The sequence below is a fragment of the Microcebus murinus genome, chromosome 24 (genome assembly GCF_040939455.1).
Source record: "Microcebus murinus isolate Inina chromosome 24, M.murinus_Inina_mat1.0, whole genome shotgun sequence".
Taxonomy (NCBI): Eukaryota; Metazoa; Chordata; class Mammalia; order Primates; family Cheirogaleidae; genus Microcebus; species Microcebus murinus.
This window is the reverse complement of record NC_134127.1, coordinates 19,405,151-19,427,252: the sequence shown is the minus strand read 5'-3', so window position 1 is coordinate 19,427,252 and position 22,102 is coordinate 19,405,151. Positions and strand designations below refer to the sequence as shown.

The 22,102-nt window shown below is 41.6% G+C and overlaps 1 protein-coding gene across 1 annotated transcript in view; it reads right to left on the bottom strand.

The window, feature by feature from the left end:
• PIWIL2 (piwi like RNA-mediated gene silencing 2) overlaps window positions 1–22,102 on the bottom strand; it is a 50,337-nt gene that overhangs the window by 3,251 nt on the left and 24,984 nt on the right. Inside the window, exons 14-19 of the mRNA XM_012739283.3 lie at window positions 21,662–21,775; window positions 20,454–20,642; window positions 17,995–18,096; window positions 17,301–17,417; window positions 16,215–16,303; window positions 15,166–15,271 (exon numbers count right to left, since the gene is read on the bottom strand). Coding sequence (XP_012594737.1) covers window positions 15,166–15,271; window positions 16,215–16,303; window positions 17,301–17,417; window positions 17,995–18,096; window positions 20,454–20,642; window positions 21,662–21,775 — 717 coding nt within the window. The remainder of the gene's footprint in view (window positions 1–15,165; window positions 15,272–16,214; window positions 16,304–17,300; window positions 17,418–17,994; window positions 18,097–20,453; window positions 20,643–21,661; window positions 21,776–22,102) is intronic.

Below are 22,102 nucleotides of genomic sequence, written 5' to 3'. Positions count from 1 at the left end.
AACAGCCACATTAATTGTCTATGGATCCAAATTAGATTAAATGCTAGCTTGAATCACTTTGAAGAATTAATTTTTCCCCATTCAGGCAATATAATTATGTCCAAGTTGTTCAACTTCAATAATTATGTTCAACTTCAATAATTCAAGTTCCATTTTAAACTAGAAGTTCCCTTAAAATAGCTTTGGTTTAACTCTTAGTTTTGATTCCAGTGGGGTGTGGTTCATTCTAGGTTTCTGTAGACAATTCCCCTCAAAAACCTAAATGATAAACTAGATTTAGGTGTTAATTAAATATGTATGTACTATTCTTTATAGTTTATATGAAAATTTTATTTCAAAGTAGCCCTATTATTTAAAAATCATTAAGAATCTTATGTAGATTTCAGTTTCTTGAGCAAAAAGAAAAAAAAAAAAGAATCTTATGAAGTTTAAGTTCAGTTTCAAATATTTTATAAATGCTCTCCTTATCTGAGAAACTTCAAGCACTACATTTATAAGCCTACAATTCATCTTCACAGTCTCAAATTGCCCCAGCACTTTCTTTTTGTTTTTTTGAGACAGGGTTTACACATATATAAAAATACACATATATATATATATATATATATGAAAAAGCAGTACACAAAAGTTGAGACCAAGCTAGATCCAGGAAATACAGACATTCTGAATCACAGAGAAAGAACATGAAATCAATGGAGTGAAAAACAGGAATCAAATTTGAAGTATTCACTGACATCACCTCTTTAACACATGCTGACCAAACACTGAGTATGAGGCCCCATGCTCGGCCCTACTCGAGCCCCCAGTGGAACTGAAAGACATGGTTCCAGTAATCATGGAGCTGAAAGAGCTAAAAATAACAGTGTTAAATTTTCTAGGTCATCTAGTCTATTCTCCTCATTTTATAAATTATAAAACTATCGTCCAGGAGTCAGGATAGGAGACAAATCACAAGTTGCAAAGTTGAAACAGAATTCCTAAATATATGCTATAAAACCACTTTAGTATTAATACTTGGTAGATACACGGAACAGTAAGTAACAAGTTCCTTGAGAGCAGGACTGTACTTGTTAATCTCAGCATCCCTTAGCACTCAGTGCAGTGGCAAGGGTCAAGCAGGCAATAAATATTTGCTGAATATTTGAGATTTTTTTTTTTTTTTTTTTTTTTGAGACAGAGTCTCGCTTTGTTGCACAGGCTAGAGTGAGTGCCGTGGCATCAGCCTAGCTCACAGCAACCTCAAACTCCTGGGCTCAAGCAATCATCCTGCCTCAGCCTCCCAAGTAGCTGGGACTACAGGCATGCGCCACCATGCCCGGCTAATTTTTTTCTATATATATTATTTGGCCAATTAATTTCTTTCTATATTTATAGTAGAGACGGGGTCTCACTCTTGCTCAGGCTGGTTTCTAACTCCTGACCTCGAGCAATCCACCCATCTCGGCTTCCCAGAGTGCTAGGATTACAGGTGTGAGCCACCGCGCCCGGCCTTGAGATGTTTTTATGTGTGGCTCCATTCATTCACGGAACAAATACTTAATGTTCACTAGATAGGAGCCATTGCACTTACCTCAGAAAATTAAAAAAAAATTATTTTGATACCATCCAAATATTCATGGACTCAAATTAGAAAGGGGAGACAGATATATAAAGGAAATGCCCTCAATGTATTATAAACAATATAAAAAAGATATGAATAAAATGCTGTGGGAACAGAGGAATGTAAGATTTGTTCTCTGGGGGGGGGAAGTGTGTCAGGAAAGGCATAATTGAAAGAATGAGTAGACAATGTGGTCAGCAGAACGGGTAAAAGGACTCCAGGCAGGGCATGAGCAAAGACCTAGATTGTGGCTACACAAGAGGTGAGTAACTCACCAGAGACGGAACTATATGATCAGTTTTGAAAGATTACTCTAGAAAAGAACTATAAAACACACTGAAGGGCTGGGCACTTTGGGAGTCCGACACAGAGGATTGCTTGAGGTCAGGAGTTTGAGACTAGTCTGAGCAAGAATAAGACCAGTCTCCACAAACAATAGAAAAATTAGGTGGGCGTGGTGGCACACACCTATAGTCCTAGCTACTTGGGAGGCTGAGGCAGGAGGATCATTTGAGCCCAGGAGTTTGAGGTTGCTGTGAGCTATGACAACGCTACTGCACTCTAGCCAGGGTGACAGAGTGAGACCCTATCTCAAAAAAAAAAAAAAAAAAAAAGAAAGAAAGAAAAGACAAAAAAAGAAAACCAGACTTAAGAAGAATGGATATATTAGGAAGTCATTTCTAGTTTGGGATGTCAAAAGATACAGAAAACCTTTATTCCCATAATAACACCAAAAGAATCAAAATAATATAGAAATCGCAGATATTCACAGGACTACTGAAGACCAGCTGATGCAAGAAAGCCCTGAAATGAACTTCTGAGACAGGAGCCTTCACAGGTGACCAGTGGGCCTCTGAAGCCTCCCAGGAGCAGATGCCAGGAGTGGGTGTGGGCAGGAGGAAGAGGGAGCCCGAGCGCTGACACGCTTTTCCAGGTCCAGAAGAGGCCAGACAAGCTATGGGCAGTGGTGGGTGCAGGAAAGGCAGGCTGGAGTCTAGAAGATCCCACAAACCAATCATCACTTGCTCAAGATAACCTTCCACCCCAACCTCCTCCTAATTCGCTGAGAAAAGGGAAGTGAAGTTGGGAGTGAAAAGCAGAAAGGCCCGGTCTCACGAATCCCACAGGTGCCTGAACTTCTAAGTCCAAAGGCGACACCTTGGCCCATTCCCTCTCTGCTCTGGGGTCAAACACTAGTAAGAACTGGTCCAGCGCTAGGCGGCCCGCAGCAGCAGGGGCGGGGCTGACCAGAGCCCAGCCCAACATCCCTACCGCTCAGGCCGGCTCGGATCAACTTGCATCCGGTGAGAGGGAGAGCACAGGCAGATGTCCAGATCGCAGCTTGTTTTGACTCTCACATCTGCGTGGAAGGAAACGCTGCCGCCGAGAATCACAAATTAGGTTTCAGTGGCCATGAGACTTCTGAGCAGAGGCTGAGCAGACAACTGGGCACGTGGTCTGGGAGCCCGGTGGCCCCGCGTGGGCTCCAGCGGCGATGCCCAGCGTGTGCTCTGAAAGAATTGCTCCTGCTGCCTGCCCCCAAGGAGTCCCTGAGACAGTTTCAGGAAGTCCACTGGTCAAGACTATTTTCATAATACCACTAATAACCTTGCTTGCCTTTTTCACTTTCGTTCTCTCACAAATATAAAATTGAATCTTCCAGACAGTAAATGTGTGTGATAAGACTAAAATGTAGAAGAATATTTATCTAACTTTTGTTAGCCCAGACATCAAAGCCATTTGTAAAAATGCAAAACAATGGCACTGTTCTCACTAAACCTTTTGGAAGCAGTTATCTTTATTTATTTATTTATTTTTTTTGAGACAGAGTCCTACTTTATTGCCCAGGCTAGAGTGAGTGCTGTGGCGTCAGCCTCACTCACAGCAACCTCAAACTCCTGGGCTCAAGCAATCCTGCTGCCTCAGCCTCCTAAGTAGCTGGGACTATAGGCATGCGCCACCATGCCCGGGTAATTTTTTGTATATATATTAGTTGGCCAATTAATTTATTTCTATTTTATAGTAGAGACAGGGTCTCGCTCTTGCTCAGGCTGGTTTCGAACTTCTGACCTCGAGCAATCCACCCGCCTCGGCCTCCCAGCGTGCTAGGATTACAGGAGGAAGCAGTTATCTTTAGTTAAAAATGTTGAAAGAAACTCTACACCTCTGGACAACTGGAAAAGCTGGACACAATGTAAAAGCATCTAGGTGAAGACCTTAGACATGGCCCAGCACCTGCGTAGGAGGGATGGGGCTGGAGCCATGAGCCAGGCACAGGAAGAAGGTGTTTTTCCTCTGACAGGTCTGCTGATTCCACAACAGTGGCTAAAAGGCTATGAGATTGAGGAGTGCCTTTTATTTTGAACAGCTTTACGGAGATATAATTTGATATATCATAAAACTCACTATTTTCAACTTCACAATTCAAAGGTTTTTATAGTTTTAGAATTGTGAAACCATCACCACTATCTAAGTTTAGAACATATTCCTCACCCCAAAAGGTAATCCCATACCCCGTAGCAGTTGCTTTCCATTGCCCCCTCCCCACCAACTCCTAGAACTCACTGACATACTTTCTGTCTCTATGGGTTGGCCTATACTGGACAAATAAAATCTTGTGTCCAAGAAATTTCACTGAACATGTTTTCATGATTTGTCCATGTTGCAGCATGTCTCAAGTCCTCCACTCCCATTTACCGCAGAATAATATTCCATTTCATAGACATGTATCACATTTCATCTACTTATCAGTTCTTACACATTTGGATTATTTCCATTTTGGGCCATTATGAATAATACTGCTATAAACATTTGTGTACAAGTTTTTGTGTGGACATATATGTTTTCAATTCTCTTGACTATAAACCTAGGACTAGAATTCCTTGGTCATATGGTAAATCTATGTTTAACCTTAAAAAAATTTTTTTAAAGATGGGGTCTCACTATGTTGTCCAGGCTGGAATGCAGTGGCTATTCAGAGGTGTGGTCATGGAGTAGTACAACCTTGATCCCCTGGGCTCAACATCCTCCTGCCTCAGCCTCCCGAGGAGCTGGGACTACAGGCACTTGCCACTACACCTGGCTATATTTTAAATTTTTGTAAAGATGGGATCTCACTATTGCTCAGGCTGGTTTTGAATTCCTGGCTTGAAGCAACCCTCCCACCTTGGCCTCCCAAAGTGCTAGGATTACAGGTGTGAGTTACTACACCCAGCCAAAAAGACTATTGTTTTTCCATTGAATTGCCTGTGTTCCTTTATCAAAGATCACTGGACCATGTTTGTATGGGTCTATTTTGGGCTCTCCATTCTGTTCCACTGAGCAGTTTGCCTGTTCTTTCATTAATGCCACACAATCTTGATTACGTAGTTTTACACTTAAGTCTTTAAGTTGGGTAGTCATCAGTCCTCTGCAGTATTGTACTGACTAACCTATCTTTTGCCACTCCCTATAAACCTTCAAATCCATTTGTTGATATCCACAAACTAAGTTGGTAAAATTTTAATTAGGAGTGCATCGAATCTAGCAATCAAAATTGGGAAGAAATGACATCTTAATGATATTGAGTCTTCCAATCGATGGACATGGAATATTTCTCCATCTATTTAGCTGGTCTTTGATTTTTTTTTTCCATCGGTTTTGTAGTTTTCCATATGTAAATCCTGTACATAACTTATTAGATTTAAAATTAAATATTCCATTTTTGTGCTAATATACAAATGTTTTTAATTTAAAATCCCAACTGTTCATTGATGATGCACAGCAAAGGAATTGACTTGTTTTAAGCAACTGACTTTTGTATATGAACTTGGTATTCTGCAACCTTGTAATTCTTGCCTATGAGATCCTGCAGGGGTTTTTTTGGAGTTGTTGATTCCTTGGTATTTTCTACACAGACAATCATGCTATCTGCAAACAAAGAATTTTCTTTCCTCCTTCCCAATCTGTATGGCTTTAATTTCCTTTTCTTATTGCATTAGCCAGGAGTTCCAGTACAAAATTGAATAGAAGTGGTGGCAAAGGACATTCCTGTCTTACTCCTAATCTTAGGACATCAATCTAGTTTCTCACGATTATGTTAATTGTAGGTGTTTTATAGATTTTTTTAAATCAAGTTGATGAAATTCCCCTCTATTCCTAGTTTGCTGGGAGTTTTTTGGTTTTTTTCTTAATCACCAATGGGTATCTTTTAAAATCATGAATGGATGTCAAATGCTTCAATTAGCACTCTGGGAGGCCCAGGCAAGAGGATTGCCTGAGCTCAGGAATTCGAGACTAGGCTGAACAAAAGTGTGACCCCATCGCTACAAAAATAGAAAAAGCTGGGCACGGTGGCACACACCTGTAGTCAGTCCCTGCTACTTGGGAGGCTAAGGCAAGAGGATCGCTTGAGCCCAGGAGTTTGAGGTTGCTGTGAGCTAGGCTGATACCACTACACTCTAGCCAGGGCTACAGAGTGAGACTATCTCCAACAACAACAACAAAAAAGTAGGGGGAAAGGTGAATAAGGAATAATTATTTAATGGATACAGGGTGTTTTTTGGGGGGTACTGAAAATATTTTTTTTTTGAGACAGAGTCTCGCTTTGTTGCCTAGGCTAGAGTGAGTGCCATGGCATCAGCCTAGCTCACAGCAACCTCAAACTCATGGGCTCAAGCAATCCTTGCCTCAGCCTCCCGAGTAGCTGGGACTACAGGCATGTGCCACCATGCCCGGCTAATTTTTTCTATATATATGTTAGGTGGCCAGTTAATTTCTTTCTATTTCTAGTAGAGACAGGGTCTTGCTCTTGCTCAGGCTGGTTTCGAACTCCTGACCTCGAGCAATCCGCCCGCCTCGGCCTCCCAGTGTGCTAGGATTACAGGCGTGAGCCACCACGCCCGGCCTTGAAAATATTTTTAAACTAGAGAGAGCTGGTAGTTGCATAGTATTATATATATACTAAGTATGCATGAATTATATATTATAAAATGGTTAATTTACATGTTATTTTATTTCACCTCAATTAAAACAAAAGTAGGCTGGTGCTCATCAGAAGAACCTCCTTTCCAGAGTGGGAAGGGGACTAGAAGCAGGGAGTGGGTATCCAAGTGTGCCCACTTGAGGTGGCCACCCAGCTCCATGACACGAGTGGACGATGGGGAGCTGTAGCCATGCAGACATGGGCTGAATCGAAAGTTCCTCTTGTACCCTTTGAAGCACAAACTGCCAACAGGAACTGTGCTATCTGCCAAAAAGAGAGTGCAGAGGGCTATGGGGCAGATCCCCTAGGGGGAAGGCTCTGTATTTGGCTGGCAAGTTGGACTGACTGTGGTAGCCCCAGGAGTCTGCAGGAGCTCCTGACAGGAGCAGCCACTTCTTACAGACGAGGCTTTGCATATCTGCTGGTAGATGCAAATGCTCAAAATATTATAAACGTCTGCTCGCTTTGGCAGCATATATGGTAAAATTAGAACAATACAGGGGGCCGGGCGCGGTGGCTCACGTCTGTAATCCTAGCACTCTGGGAGGCCGAGGCAGGCTGATTGCTCAAAGTTGGGAGTTTGAAACCAGCCTGAGCGAGACCCTGTCTCTACTAAAAACAGAAAGAAAGTAATTGACCAACTAAAAATATATATAGAAAAAATTAGCCAGGCATGGTGGCGCATGCCTGTAGTCCCAGCTACTCGGGAGGCTGAGGCAGGAGGATCGCTTGAGCCCAGGAGTTTGAGGTTGCTGTGAGCTAGGCTGATGCCACAGCACTCTAGCCTGGGCAACAAAGTGAGACTCTATCTCAAAAAAAGAGAATACAGGGATTTAATTTTTAAAAAGAAAAAAAACCCCAGAATACTAGAAATGGTCTAAGACAAAAGATACTCCACCAATTTAGACATTTCTTCAAACCAAAGAACACACTTTCATCCTCACAGTAATGGTTTAAGAGAGAATTAGAATGGGCACTTGAAACATTTGTTGTCTAAAATGAAGGGAAAAAAACGTGAAGGCTGGTTCATACTCAACACAAGAGGGGCCAGGAGAATGTCTCCACTGAACAGATTCCTGCCTTTTCTGCTGAATCTGGAGAAGGGGTGGGGCAGGATGCTGCTATGACTGTGTATTAATAATTCTTCCCATGGAGGGGGGAATGCTGGTACAACATACTTTGTTCTTTTTCCTCCAGATGACTTCAACATTCTTTTTCTCTGCCTGATGCTGTGGTCCTGGGACTAGGGCCACACTGCAGGTGCCAGAAGCTAGAATGATACCTGCACTAGTTTGCTAGAGCTACAGTAACAAACAAACTTACTGCCTCACAGTTCTGGAGGCTAGAAATCCACAGGCTAGGTGTTGGCAGCATTGGCTCCTTCAGAGGGACTTAAGGGAGAGTCTGTTCATGGTGCCCTCACAGCTTCTGGTGGCCTCAGGTGTCCTTGGCTTGTAGGTGGTTTTTCCTTATGTCTTCACATTATCTTCCCTGTGTGTGTGTCTGTGTCCAAATCTTCTCTTTTCATAAGAACTCAGTTATATCGGAGTAGGGACCACTCTAATAGCCTCATTTTAACTTGATCATAAAGACCCTATTTCCAAATAAGGTTACATTCACAGGTATTGAGGGTTAGGACTTCATCTTCTTAGGGACACAATTAAACCCACGACAATCCCTAAGCAAGAAATTATTAACCATACTTTTAAACCTTTATGTTAGAGTTCCTAAAGGCCTGATGGGGTAGATTGTACCTTCATTCCATCTGGCAAAACTGGGATTCACATGGAATACAGCTACATTGCCTAGTGGTCAAGACAGCTGTCCAGTTCTGTGCCTATATAACTCTGCACCATATGAAGGGAGCGGACTGAGGGGGAGACACCGGCTAGACTTGCAGTGCTGCCAGAATCCAGACCAGCACAGTGGCCAAATCTAAAATCCCTTCCAAAAGTAGAAAGGTTTGGGTATAAGTGGAGGGATGGAAGAATAAGAATGGTAGCTGATGGTAAAGGAAATAATAAATGGTTATACAGTGAGGGCAATCCAATGTTATACTGGTGCCTTGGGAGAGGCTTAGAGCAAGAGATGATACTGTCTATTCAAATAAACCAGACACCTGAAGGGATAAAGCCATGCTGCTGAGACTACCTGCTTTTGAAACCTGACAATGCCAAATACAAGCCTATATGGCACAGCTCTGGGAGACACTGTAGTCATACAGTATGATGATAAACTGGACTAATTACTCATGACTGAGTAGGACTCTAGTAATATGCCAGTATCTTTTGATGCTTATACTTCCTATCATACCATGACATGAAGTAACACTAACCTTGTTGGTACAAGTCAGCCTACTCACATAGACAAGGCTTATGACAATACTGCTACTGATAATCAGTTGTGTTGGGAAAGTAGGTTAAAGCCTCCCCAGGATGTATGCTGACAGAAAAATGACAGGCCTGGGGAAGAAGCAGATGCAGCCAACCCGCAGCTAACTTCTATGCCAGAGATCTGCACAAGTTTATCACAAGTGGCAGGTAAATTAAGAGCGAAAAGAAAAATTAGTACAAAAATTTGAAAATGTATCTAATGGCTTTACAGGGCAGATTGTTTCTTTGAATCTATCCCTACCCCACACTGGCATATTCACAATGACACCACTGCTGTGTCTGTCATACAAATGCTATGCTACACATAGATTTCCAGACAAACATGACTGCTATGCTGTAAAAGAGCCACAGGCAAGCCTGGGAGCTGGGCTGTATGGTGAAGAACTCACCTTACCCAGAGAGAGGTCTGGCCTTTGCCCTTGGCTTCTGGGAGGTAATCTATAAGATCTTTGTTCACTTGTGGGGCTTAGGCCAGCTAGATACAAACAATGTGATATAGGGTGGGGGCTCCGGGGAACGCCAGGGGGTTCCAGATCAATCGCTAGGGCAGTCAGTCAATCCATGGTGCCTACGCAATGGAGCCTCTGGACATGTGGCTGGGTGAGCGTGGCTGGGTGAGCATAGCTGGCTGGCACGTCAGCACACATCAGAGCCAGGAAACTAACGCATCCTGACTCCATAGGGAGAGGATGACGAAAGTGCCTCGTACCACGCTCCTGGACTCTGCCTATCCATCCACTTGTTCTCTTGGCTGATATTAATTTGTATCCTTTCCCCACAATGAACTCCAATGGTGAGTATAACAGCTTTCGGTGAGTTCTGAGAGTCCTCACTGTGAATTCTCAAAACTGAGCGTGATTTTGGGAACTCCCCAAACTTGTAGTGTCAGAAATGAGGGCAATATTGGGGCCTGTTCCGTTTAACTTCACTGTTGGCCCCTAAACTCCCACAACAACAAAATCTCTCAAATATTCACTAGTAGGGAAAATAAAGTTAAGGAAATCACTCAGAAACCAGAATGAGAAAAAGATATGAAAAATAGTAAATAAAAGATTAAAAATTAGGAGATTTCAATCTAGAAGACCAGATAAAGCAAGCAGAAATGGATGAGGAAAAAAAAACAGAGAAATAGAAGAAAATTTTGTGGAACCACAGGTTTATTTCCAGGTTGAAAGGACCTGGTAAATACTCAGCCCAATGAGTGAGAAACACCCACACCAGGCCATATCATGACATTTCAGGATGCCAGAGACAAATAGAAGGAAACAAATAGAAAGAAAAAAACGTCATCAACAAAGAATTAGAAATAAGTTGAGACTGGTCGATAATATCAAAATCTAGAAGACAGTGAAGCAAAATGCCTTCAAAATTCTGAACAAAAATGATTGCCAGAATTCTGTGAATCAAATGTGTGGGTAAAGTATTATAGGCATCTAAAATTCTCAAAATTTTGTTGAGAAGCTACTAGAAGAGTCATTTAGAAACAATGAAATGAACAATGAAATAAACCAAGAGAGATATCTTTATATCCAACACAGAAGAGTGGCCAAAGTAATTTCCCAGATGCTGAAGGGGAACCCCAGGTCAACAGATTAGCATGGGGCCTGGTGAGCATTTAGGCTTAGATTGCTACAGGAGAGAATGCAGGGTTCCAGGAAGGAGACTGCCAAAAAAAGAAAAAAGAAAAGAAAGTTATAGATATCATAGGTTTGTTTGAAATTAGTAAGAAAAGTTTAAAGGTCTCTAGTTGAAATTTTTCTTTTTTTAAAAAAAGAAAGGGTTGCTCTATCACCTAGGCTGGTCTTGAACTCCTAGGCTCAAGTGATCCTTCCCCCTCGGTCTCCTGAGTAGCTGGGACTACAGGCACATGCCACCATGCCTGGCTCTAGTTGAATTTGAGTGATAAATATATAGACAACTAAGGAAAGAAAAAACAAGGCAATTAATGACTCCATAAGAAAAAAAAAAAACTCAAAAAGTTGTAAAAGAAAGAGATTAGAATCATAACATATGACTCAGCTGTAATAATATGATAAACTCTAAAAAAAGATTTAACCAGACTTTGTAATATATTAATAACTGTATCAGGTGACTTGAGGTAGGGGATTGGGTGGTGACAGTGCCATGTTGTGACAGACCTAAATCCTCATTTTCCATAGCAGTGATACAATAGCTAATGCCTCAAAAAGGAAGAGCAAAAACTACACTATTTGGGGTTATGGAGATATATGCCAAAAGGAAAAAAAAGCAAAGTGGGTGAAAGTTGTTGTTCTAGGGAGTTGAACACAGAGAGTGGGAAGGAAGAGGTTGGTAAACCTGTTTTTCATTACATGCTTTTTGATACTATTGTGGGTTAAACTGTATCCTCCAAAAAGTTATGTTCAAGTCCTACTCTCCAGTACCTGTTAATGTGTCTTTATTTGGAAAGAGTCTTTGCAGATCTAATCAAGTTAATAAGAGGTCATACTGACTAGGGTGGGCCCTAAAAATCCAATGACTGGAGTCCTTCTAGGAAGAGGGAGCTACAGAGACACAGCAAAGACACAGGCACACAGTAAAAGGTTATGTGACCACAGATATCGAGATTAGAATGATACAGCTGCAAGCCTGAGAATGTCAAGTGTTGCTGGCCACCAACAAAAGACATGAAGAGACAAAGAAGGATTCGTTTTTTGGAGCCTTCAGAGGAAACATGGCCTTGCCAACACCTTGATTTCAGACTTCTAGCCTCCAGAAACGTAAGGAAATAAATTTCTCTTGTTTAAGCCTCCCAACTACAGCAGCTCTAAGAAGCTAATCCCGATGCTACAATCCTAAACCACATAAAGGACAATTTAGTTAATGATGGAGTGCGTAACAACAATGGCCCCATAAGATAATACCATATTTTTACTGTACCTATTCTATGTTTAGATACATTCAGACACATAAATATTTACCATTCTGTTAAAATTTTTTACAGTATTCAGTGCAGTAACACGCCGTACAGATTTGTAGCAATAGGCAATACTATATAGTTTTGTATAAGTATACTCTGTTAGGTTCACACAATGACAAAATCACCTAACAATGCATTTCTAATGCATTGCTAAGTGACACATGACTATATTTGATATTTAAAACTACATACAGTAGGCCCAGGTGTGGTGGCTCATGCCTATAATCCCAGTACTTTGGGAGGCCCAGGCAGGAGGATCACTTGAGACCAGGAGTTTGAGACCAGCCTGGAAGACACAGTGAGATCCTATCTCTACAAAAATTTAAAAATCAGTCGGGCATTGTGCTGTGTGCCTGTAGTCCTAGCTGCAAGGGAGGCTGAGGTGGAAAGATGGCTTGGCTTGGGCCCAGGAGTTTGAAGTTATAGTGAGCTGTGATAGCACCACTGCACTCCAGCCTGGGCAACAAGGTGAGCCCCTGTCTCTCAAAAAAATAAATAAAGTTATATACAGTATATATTAAATACACCTTCTTTTGATGAAAATAAAAAATTAATTATTTTTTAAAGAACAAAAATAATCTAAGTGTTGCCATCTCATGATTTCTCTTAACCTACTACAATCAGGATTCCATCCCCAAGACCTCCCTCTCCACGCTGACAAATTCAAGTTACTTTTCTGTGACCATCGGATCGAGACTAAACTCTGGTACCTGGAGGAGCAGAGCCTGCCCCTTTACAACACTTCCTTCCGCCGCCTCCTGCAAGACCACAGGCTCCTTGATTTTCTTCCTCTTCACCTGCTCCTCTTTCTCCCGCCTATCTGCAGGTTCTTCCTCCTCTGTTCCACCTCTACATAGTTAAGTTCTGGGTCATGGGCTCCTTTTCTTTCTCTCCCTCCCTGTTCTCTCTGGGTGCTGCTTCCACACCAAAGACTCTACACACCAGCTAAGAGCGGACGGGTCCCAATCTTCCCCTCCAGCCCTCACCTCCCCAGAATTCCATACTGATCTATTTTCAAGGCTCTACGCAGATGTCAAATAAGCATATCAAACTTAGTGAAATCAAAACACAAACTCTTGGCCACCAGAGGTGGCTGATGCCTGTAATCCTAGCACTCTGGGAGGCCAAGGTGGGAGGATCGCTTGAAATCAGGGGTTCAAGACCAGCCTGAGCAAGAACAAGACACTGTCGCTATTAAAATAGAAAAAATTAGCCAGACAACTAAAAATAGAAACAAAAAATTAGCCAGGTGTGGTAGCGAGAACCTGTAGTCCCAGCTATTTGGGAGGCTGAGGCAGGAGGATCACTTGAGCCCAGGAATTGGAGGTTGCCAAGAGCTAGGCTGACGCCACCGCACTCTACTCAAGGGCAACACAGTGAGACTCTGTTTCAAGAAAAAAAAAACAAACCACAAACTCTTGATATTATTTCTGAGTCTTCCCTTTTCTAAGAAAACTGAGCAGTTGTTCAAGCCAAACATTTAGAAATTATCCTTTGTTCTCTTGCATTCTTCTCCTACTCACATCTATACCATCAGGAAAACTGGCACCCTTACGTCAAAAACAGACCCCAAATCCATACTTTTCTTTCCACCTCTCTTCATCTGAACTACCACCTCTTACCTGAATCCAACACCGGCATAAGATCCAAGTTCAGAGAGGCTGACACAATCTTATTATTTCCCCTTGCTTACTGGACTCCAGACATCCTGGCCTTCTTCCAGTCCCTTAGACACAACACACCACACCACGCTTATGCCTACTGTAAAGCCATTAAACTGACAGTGGTCATTCCCTCTGTCTGAATGTCTCTCTTCACATGGCTGGCTCCTTCTTGATTTCCAAAAATAGCCACAGTTGTATCTCCAGTCCCACATACTCTTCCAGAACCTTGCCACCCCTAGATTAAGAGGTGGAATCTACTTCCCTCCCCCTTGAACCTGGTGGGACTTTGTGATTATCTTGACAATGTGGATGCAGCAGAAGTTATACTGCATGACTTCCAGAGCTCAGCCATAAAAGGAGTAAACATGTGTGTCCATCTGGCTCTCTGAATCTCACAGGATGTTCAGGCTTTGAATTCACCCATCACATGTGAGGAAGCCAAACAGCTCATGTGGAAAGATCATATGCTGAGGCCCACATGTGGAAGAACTGGAGCCCACTGTGCCCTACCCAAGTTCCTGACTGTGAACATCATCCATGCTCACTGTATGCCACTAAGTTTTAGAGTAATTTGTTACACAGCCATCAGTAACCAGTGTTCAAGTAATTTACAATCCAGTAGGAGAGAGAAATAAGGACACAAATACTAATATAAGGCAAAAATACTAATATTTGCTACTACTACACAGACTATAAACAAAGGGTCTTGGGCAAAGAACACAAATGATTCCAGCTGAGGGAGGGAGCAGAGAGGGAAAATGGGAAGGGCTTCGCAGCTAGGTTCTGGAAGACAAATCAAACTTCGAAGGAAAACAATAACAACAACAAAAAGAAAAAGGAAAGTCTGCAGAAGTTGGTGACAAAGTAACATACAGACCTTCATGGAGGCAAAAATTCAACTTTTTTTTTTAACATAATCTCTACTCCCTGAACAGTATTGAACTATTAATACTTGCAGGACACTGTGGGAAACATTCTATAAAGAGACAAGGTGGAGTGCTAGAGACCGACTTCAATCATGAAATTATTAAAGTTCTTACTGTTTAACCTATATGCAAAGGTTAGGGTCTAACCCTGACCCTAAGAAATGAAAGCCACTTATTAGTGCTTCCTTTGATGTGCTGGCCAAAGCAAAAAGCAGTACCTTCCCTGCTCACAGTTCCAGACCCAGTATCAGCTTAATGACAGCAATTCTCCATGGGTAGCATTCTTTGGAGTTCTAGGAATGATTTAGAGGGAGGCATTTGCCTTGAACCAAAATGAAAAGAGCTAGTGCCTAATGACAGTCATAAAAAGCTGAGTAAATTCATAAGCTACTTTAATTGCTGAAATTTACCCCCTACTTCCCTGATAAGGGCATGAAGATTATGTCTACGGGCAATCGGCTGATGACTTGGAAAATAATTATTATTTACCAAATCAAATCATAGCTCTTTGAGCTTATCTGTACAAGTAGAAGCCTGAAAGGAGTAACCATGAGCTGTTGTTTAGCTATGACTACGTAAGGGACTTACCTTTGATTTGGGACCCTTCTCACTACATCAGACTTCCTGTTAGAGCACTTGTGTAGGTAGTGCTTAAAAACCCAGAATTTCTGTTCTCCTCACCTCATAAAACTTCTTTAAAGAGCCCACCAGGCATAGCTTCAGACTGTCCACAATCTCCTGATGAGGCATCTGGAACACCACTCGTGAATACCATTTTGTGAGGGTGCTGGGGCCGAAAGTCAGTAAAGAGAGAGACAGAGATAGGAAGATGAACACACACGCACAGAGAAAGGCCTGTGGTCTGGATTGCAGGACACACAGGTTTTTCTGCGAATCAGTACAACAACACATATCTAATAAATGCATTTAATAGTGTATGTAAGAACAAATATGATGTGGGGAAAAGATATGCTTAAGCCATATACAAAATGCAAAAATATATGTATAATTGTGGATATTGCTACAAAACTCCTCCAATAAAAAATTTAATAACTTAGATATCCACCAACAGAGAACAAGTTAAATAAATAGTGATATATCACACAATAAATTCTGCGCAGCAGATAACAAGAATTGGTTGAGATTTGTATTGACAAGGGAAAATGTCCAAAATATATAGTTTAAGTATATATAACAAACTAAGTAACAGTATTCCTAGTAATATCTAGGAATTCCTAGTAATATCTCACATATATAAATAAACAAATATATGTGTGTGTATATATCAGCTGTATCTCATACATATGTGTTAATATGCATACAAGAGAACCTGAGAGTATACACACATCAAACCTTTGGTGGTAGTTAATAAAAGATGAGCCATGAGGAACTTTTACTTCCTAAATTTCTGCAGTTATTTAGAATGAGCATGCCTCATTTTTACAATCAGAACAAACAAAAAACACTTCATGTCCTGGGGGAGAAAAGCCAACAAGAGGACACAGCTCCCATCCTTGAAGGAGGTTACAATGCAACTGGAAAGCAAATTTATACCCGTGACAAGTTTGGTGAACAGGATACATAAACCAATATCATAGGAAGATAGAGAAGGAAGGAGTTTAGAACTCTTTATACTATAATATATAACACTCAAAAACATTTGCTGGAGTTGTAAGATTAGGCATCAAAATGAGGTAAGCAAACACAATGGCACTGTGAGTAGTACTTACAGATTGATGCTTGCAACAAAGCCAACCACGGAGCGCATGCCTCTGCTGGGGTCGTGGTACACATCCATCCCAATCACCATTAATTGTTTCTAGGTTAGAAAACAAAAACAGAAAGCAAACTCCAAACCCAAGCAATCCATCACTCCATTTTTCATTATTATACTAAGCCCTACCGTTTACATACGAAAATAAGTTCTGGGAAAGAAAGAGAAAGATACAATCAACTTGGCATTCTTTTAAACACAATGAAGAAAGAGATCTAGACCAGGGATCAGTGAACTTTTTCTGTAAAAGGACTAAAAAGTAAATACCTTAGGCTTTGTGAGCCATATATTCTATAGGAACCATAGGTTGAGCATCTCAAATCCAAAAATCCAAAATCTTGCAAGAGCTGAAACTTTTTGAGTATAACATGAATCTCAAAGGAAATGCTCATTGAAGAATTTCAGATTTCAGATTTTCATATCTGGGATGCTTAACCAGTAAATATAATACAAAATTCCAAAACCAAAAAAAAATCCAAAATACTTCTGGTCTCAGCATTTCAGATAAAGGATACTCAACCTGTATTCAATTTTACCTTTATAAGACAAAAGCAACCATAGACATGGTACGAAAGTGGCTGAGCATGGTGGCTCATGCCTGTAATCCTAGCACTCTGGAAGGCTGAAATGGGTAGCTCACTTGAGGTCAGGAGCTTAAGACCAGCCTGAGCAAGAGCAAGACCCCATTTCTACCAAAAATAGATAAAATTAGCCAGGCACAGTGGCACATGCTACTTGGGAGGCTGAGGCAGGAGGATCACTTGAGCCCAGGAGTTTGAAGTTGCTGTGAGCTAGGCTGACGCCACGGCACTCTAACCAGGGCGACAAAGCAACACTGTCATACACACACACACACACAAAAGTAAAGTAAAATCCAGTCTTAGCTCATGGGCTGTCCCCAGACAGGCAGTGAACCACTTACACTACTGAGTAAACACTGAGAATAGGAAGCATAACCAGATAAGGAAAACTAGAATAGCAGCCAGGTAGGATTTTCTAGAGAGCCGAACTGAATGAAAACAGAGAGCTCAGTGTCACTCACCAGAGGAATATCCACTCCCCAGAGCTCGCCACCCAATTTACAGTTAATCTGAAGTAAAATTTTCTGGGCCACACTCCGAAGCCTGGCGGGCTGACCAATGGTTCGAACATTGATGACCTGTAACAAAGGGACCAAAAGGTATGGAGAAGGGAGGACACTATAGATCTCCCGGCAAATGCAAGCAATTCTAAAGCAAATACTACATTTGTTTATCAAACTCGAGTTGGAAGATAATTCTTTTTGCACTAATAGTTCTAATTTTAGGATTTCTAGCACACATGTACATCGGGAAAATACCACACACACACACACACACACACACACACACACAACACAACCAAAAAGAATGAAAAGGATCTCATGTAGAGTAGAATTTTTTTTAAATTCCTATAGGAAAAACAGCTTTTCCCTTTCAGAACAAAGCCTATACCCTCAGAACTCTACAATGTGAAACTACCTGATGATTCAGCCTCCGAACAAGCAGAACTGCTCCCCGGGAGCCTGAGGCAGTGTTTATAAAGAGCTAGCTGCTCCCTGCCAGGTCACTCTAATCAGGGGAATCTTTCACCAGAAGGCTCTGCACATACTGGCTTCTAACAGCTATTTTAGGTTTTTTTAACACACTTTCCCCTTTTCTAAGTCTTAGGGGAGGTGGGAGGTGCCATCTGCGCCTCCTGCCCCAACTCCCACTCACCTGGGAGGGCACAGGGGACTGCACACAGCACAGCTTCTTGATGGCCCCATAGAGATCATCACGGGTGCCCATGATGATGCAAACCACCATCTGTATCTTCCCCTTGAGGAGACAAAATACACATAAGTCAGGCTTTGGAACTCTCTGGGGACTTCTATGGGACACTAGTTGGGGACAGTCTGCAAAATCACAGGATCTGTATGATAGGGAACTGAAAAAAAGGGTAAACATCCCAACCAGAAAAAGGTCCTTGGATCTGAATTAGCATTTGTTTGGCTCCGGGCTGCTCTGCATGGATAGGTAATGGTACCATTAGTTACCTGCAGCTGGCCCTGATTACCAAAGATTTATTTATTAGGAGACTTTCGATGTCTGGCAAAGGACCAGGCTTGAAAATATGCAAAGTTTACGTTACTTATTGCTTCCAATTCCCTGTAATGTTTTTCACCACTCTCTTTAGTTAACCAAGCAACTTAGTACCTTCATACCACAGAACTTTAACAGAGGAAACATGGAATGCACTACTACAGAAAGGTTCATCGCCAAATGCAGAATGGAATGGAACCATTGCAAAATCCATAGACAGCTAGCTATTCCTAACTCTCTGGTTAGAAGAGAGAATGATATTGTCAACAGCACTTCTCATGTTGGTATCCTCAACCTCTGTTCAAGGGATCCAATATTGAAAAAAGAGGATCTTCCCAAGAGAAAAGCAGCACTCGAGTGATACAAGGTTGCCAACCTTTACGCTAGAAACCGCTATGAATGGTAAATTAGTAGTATTCTGCTCCAAATCAAGACTGGCGTTATGTTAATTAAGACTTCTCAGAGGACACACATTAAGCAATTGCATCAAATGATTTCCAAAGTCTCAGAACACAGCTGCACACTGGGAGCCTATGGGATGGACACTGCAAACGTGTATTTTTTTAGTCCTTACACCCATTCGCAAGTGTGTTTGTTTAAATTAACATTTAAACATAGGGAGGTGCATGCATACACAAATCCAGATTTTTGGCTTCTATCAAAAACCAAGCAAATTAAAAATCCATCTGGCAATCCTTGGCTTCTACCTCTAGTTGCAGGGGTTACCCTCTTTATTTCACTGCACTTCCCTCCTGGCCCATGTCACTCATTTGTTTTATTTATCTGGCCCCTGAAGACATATGAGTTTGGGATCCCTAAAAAATCTAATAATAAAACAGAATGCCCTAAAGATGACAGAGAGACAGCAAGACCAACATGAGAGAAATTGGTGAACATTAAGAATGAAACTTACATCCATGCTATGAGAAAACTGTTGGCTGTGCGTTCTCGTAAAGGGAACATGAAAAGTTGTGAACTGGAGGAGTTGATGCACTGAGCTGGATTATTCCTTTGAAAGCAGAGGCCACAGTAGAGGGAGTCAGGAGGAAATTATAAACAGAACACACCAAGGAGAGAACACGAGTGTGCTGCCAAGAATGGTGTACCAAGAGTGGTGGATCAAAAAGATGTCAAAATGACTGAATTCTAGGATTGATCCCCACAGAACACCTCAAGTCACCAGAGTTCTCAATTCAAGAACTAATTAAGGCCCGGCATAGTGGCTCACACCTGTAATCCTAGCACTCTGGGAGGCCAAGGCGGGCGGACTGCTCGAGGTCAGGAGTTCGAAACCTGCCTGGTCAAGAGCGAGACCCCCGTCTCTACTATAAGTAGAAAGAAATTAATTGCCCAACTAATATATAGAGAAAAAATTAGCCGGACGTGGTGGCGCATGCCTGTAGTCCCAGCCACTCAGGAGGCTGAGGCAGGAGGATCGCTTGAGCCCAGGAGTTGGAGGTTGCTGTGAGCTAGGCTGACGCCACGGCACTCACTCTAGCCCGAGCAACACAATGAGATTCTGTCTCAAAAAATAAAAAAAGAACTAATCACTTCCAAAAGCCTTTCCTCTGCCTTTTTCTTTCCCTAATCTTCTTCCTCTTTTTCATTTATAAACAGATAAGAACTGAAAGTTGTGAGTACTATGGCCTGCTCGGCTCCAGTGTTCCTCATCAGTCCCCAGGACTGAGTCAATGGGCCAGTGGCCAAGTTCACTGCCAGAGCAATTTTAATCTTGAGCCAGACCAGACTGTGACAGCTCAGTACTGAATCGTGCAAGACGGCACCTGGCCCAAGTAGTTGCTATCTGAAGACAACATGTTCTATAGATAAAGAACTAAAGTTAAGTCAGCTATTCTATCAGCCCATTACTTGCCAGGAAGACTAAAGTGAGAGTGCCAACACAGAATGAGAGAAGCAAAGTTAACCAACGGGCATAACGATCACTTTCTCAATCAGGATTTCATGTGCACGTGAGTAAGACATAGATTCCTGGACATCATCAACAGTAGACTGATACCCAAGATAACTCAAAATCAAGTATTCAGGTATTTTACAACAGACAAACTATAAATTTACTCAAATTAATTTATTACCTCAACTCCCAGCATGGATTGAATGGTTCTGATGTAGGTCTCTATTCGGTCATCCTTTAGTTCGACCCAGGCTGGTGGGCTCATACGCATGCCAATGGGGCCAGCTATCTTCTCCAACATGTTGACCAGTTCTCGGGCCTGGTCCATTGCTCTCTTTGGGTAAAAAAGTGCCCAGAAATGCATAGGGATCTAGGAACAATCACAGGCTACTTTTAGTACTTCTCACAACTTAAACATTCCAAACTCACACTCAGGAGATTTTTATTCTAGAGAATGAATTACTTTTCACTCCCACTGTTTGAGTCCTATATTAATTCCTCTTATTAACATGGATATATATATGATAAGTAAATTGTAGCATATTTTCACAATGGAATACTATATAGCAGTGAGAATGGAAGATCCACAACCACACCTGACAATATGGTTGAAACCCACCAATACCAAGTTGAAGAAAATGAGCCAGACATAAAAGAATATAAACCCTAAGACTCTGTGCATATATAAAATACAGAAACTACTGAAACAAATCTATGCTGTGAGAAGGCAGTGGTTACTCTTGGTGTGTGGGGAGGTAAGGGATAGGGAGTAGCTACGAGAATAAAGGCAGGCTTCTGGGGTGCTGCTAAAGTTCTGTTTCTTAACCCTGGGTGTTGATTACACAGGTCTATTTAATTTGGAAAAATTCATCAAGTCATACATTTATGTTTTTTCCTTAAATATATATTTCAATAAAACATTTTTAAAAACAGATATATTTATACACAAAGACTAGGTTGGTCAAAAACCTTTAGAAGTAATTATATAGCATTTTGTCCTTTGATACAAATAGCTAGTGTATTAGTTGACTAGGTGGAGTACCGCTTTAATTTAATCTAACTTCCTTCGTGGATAAAAACACCTTCCAGAAACCCTCAAGGGAAAAGACGGGGAAAGAGAAAGGAAGAAGGGAGACTGGGTAGCAGGCTGGTACCGTATGAACTATCCTGGCATCTTGTCTCCTTCTTCTAAGGCCATGGTCAGGCAAATGGCTCAGCCCTAACAACTCATCAACTGCTCTATTTGAAGGACCCCTAGCTAGTAGATCATTCAGAATGGGAAATCAGTTGGTACTTTCTCTCAAACAGGATACTAGATCATTTCTGCTTCCTAATTTCCACACTCTTAGGAATAAAGGTCCTCTCTTTACCACTTCAAAAATCACTTACGGTCAGGATGGAAAGGTCTCTGGTTACTTCCTTAATCCAGTTTAGTTCCTGAGATGTGATAAATGAAGTATTTCTTAAGTTAATTCTTTCCATTGGTAGAACACGTCCTTCAATCTAAACAGAAAATAAACCATCTGTACATGAGCCACTTATAAACATTATTTAGACAATACCACTACTGCTCTCTGAGGCCTGGTTACCTCCACCCATGTACACTTGTCCCCGTTGTAACTTCTGAGAACAGCAGAAAAATAAAACTTCTAGTAATGAGAGTCCATGTCAATAAAAACCTGTACATATATAAGCAAATCTTTTTTTTTTTTTTTGAGAGTCTCACTTTGTTGCCCAGGCTAGAGTGAGTGCCATGGCATCAGCCTAGCTCACAGCAACCTCAATCTCCTGGGCTCAAGTGATCCTACTGCCTCAGTCTCCCGGGTAGCT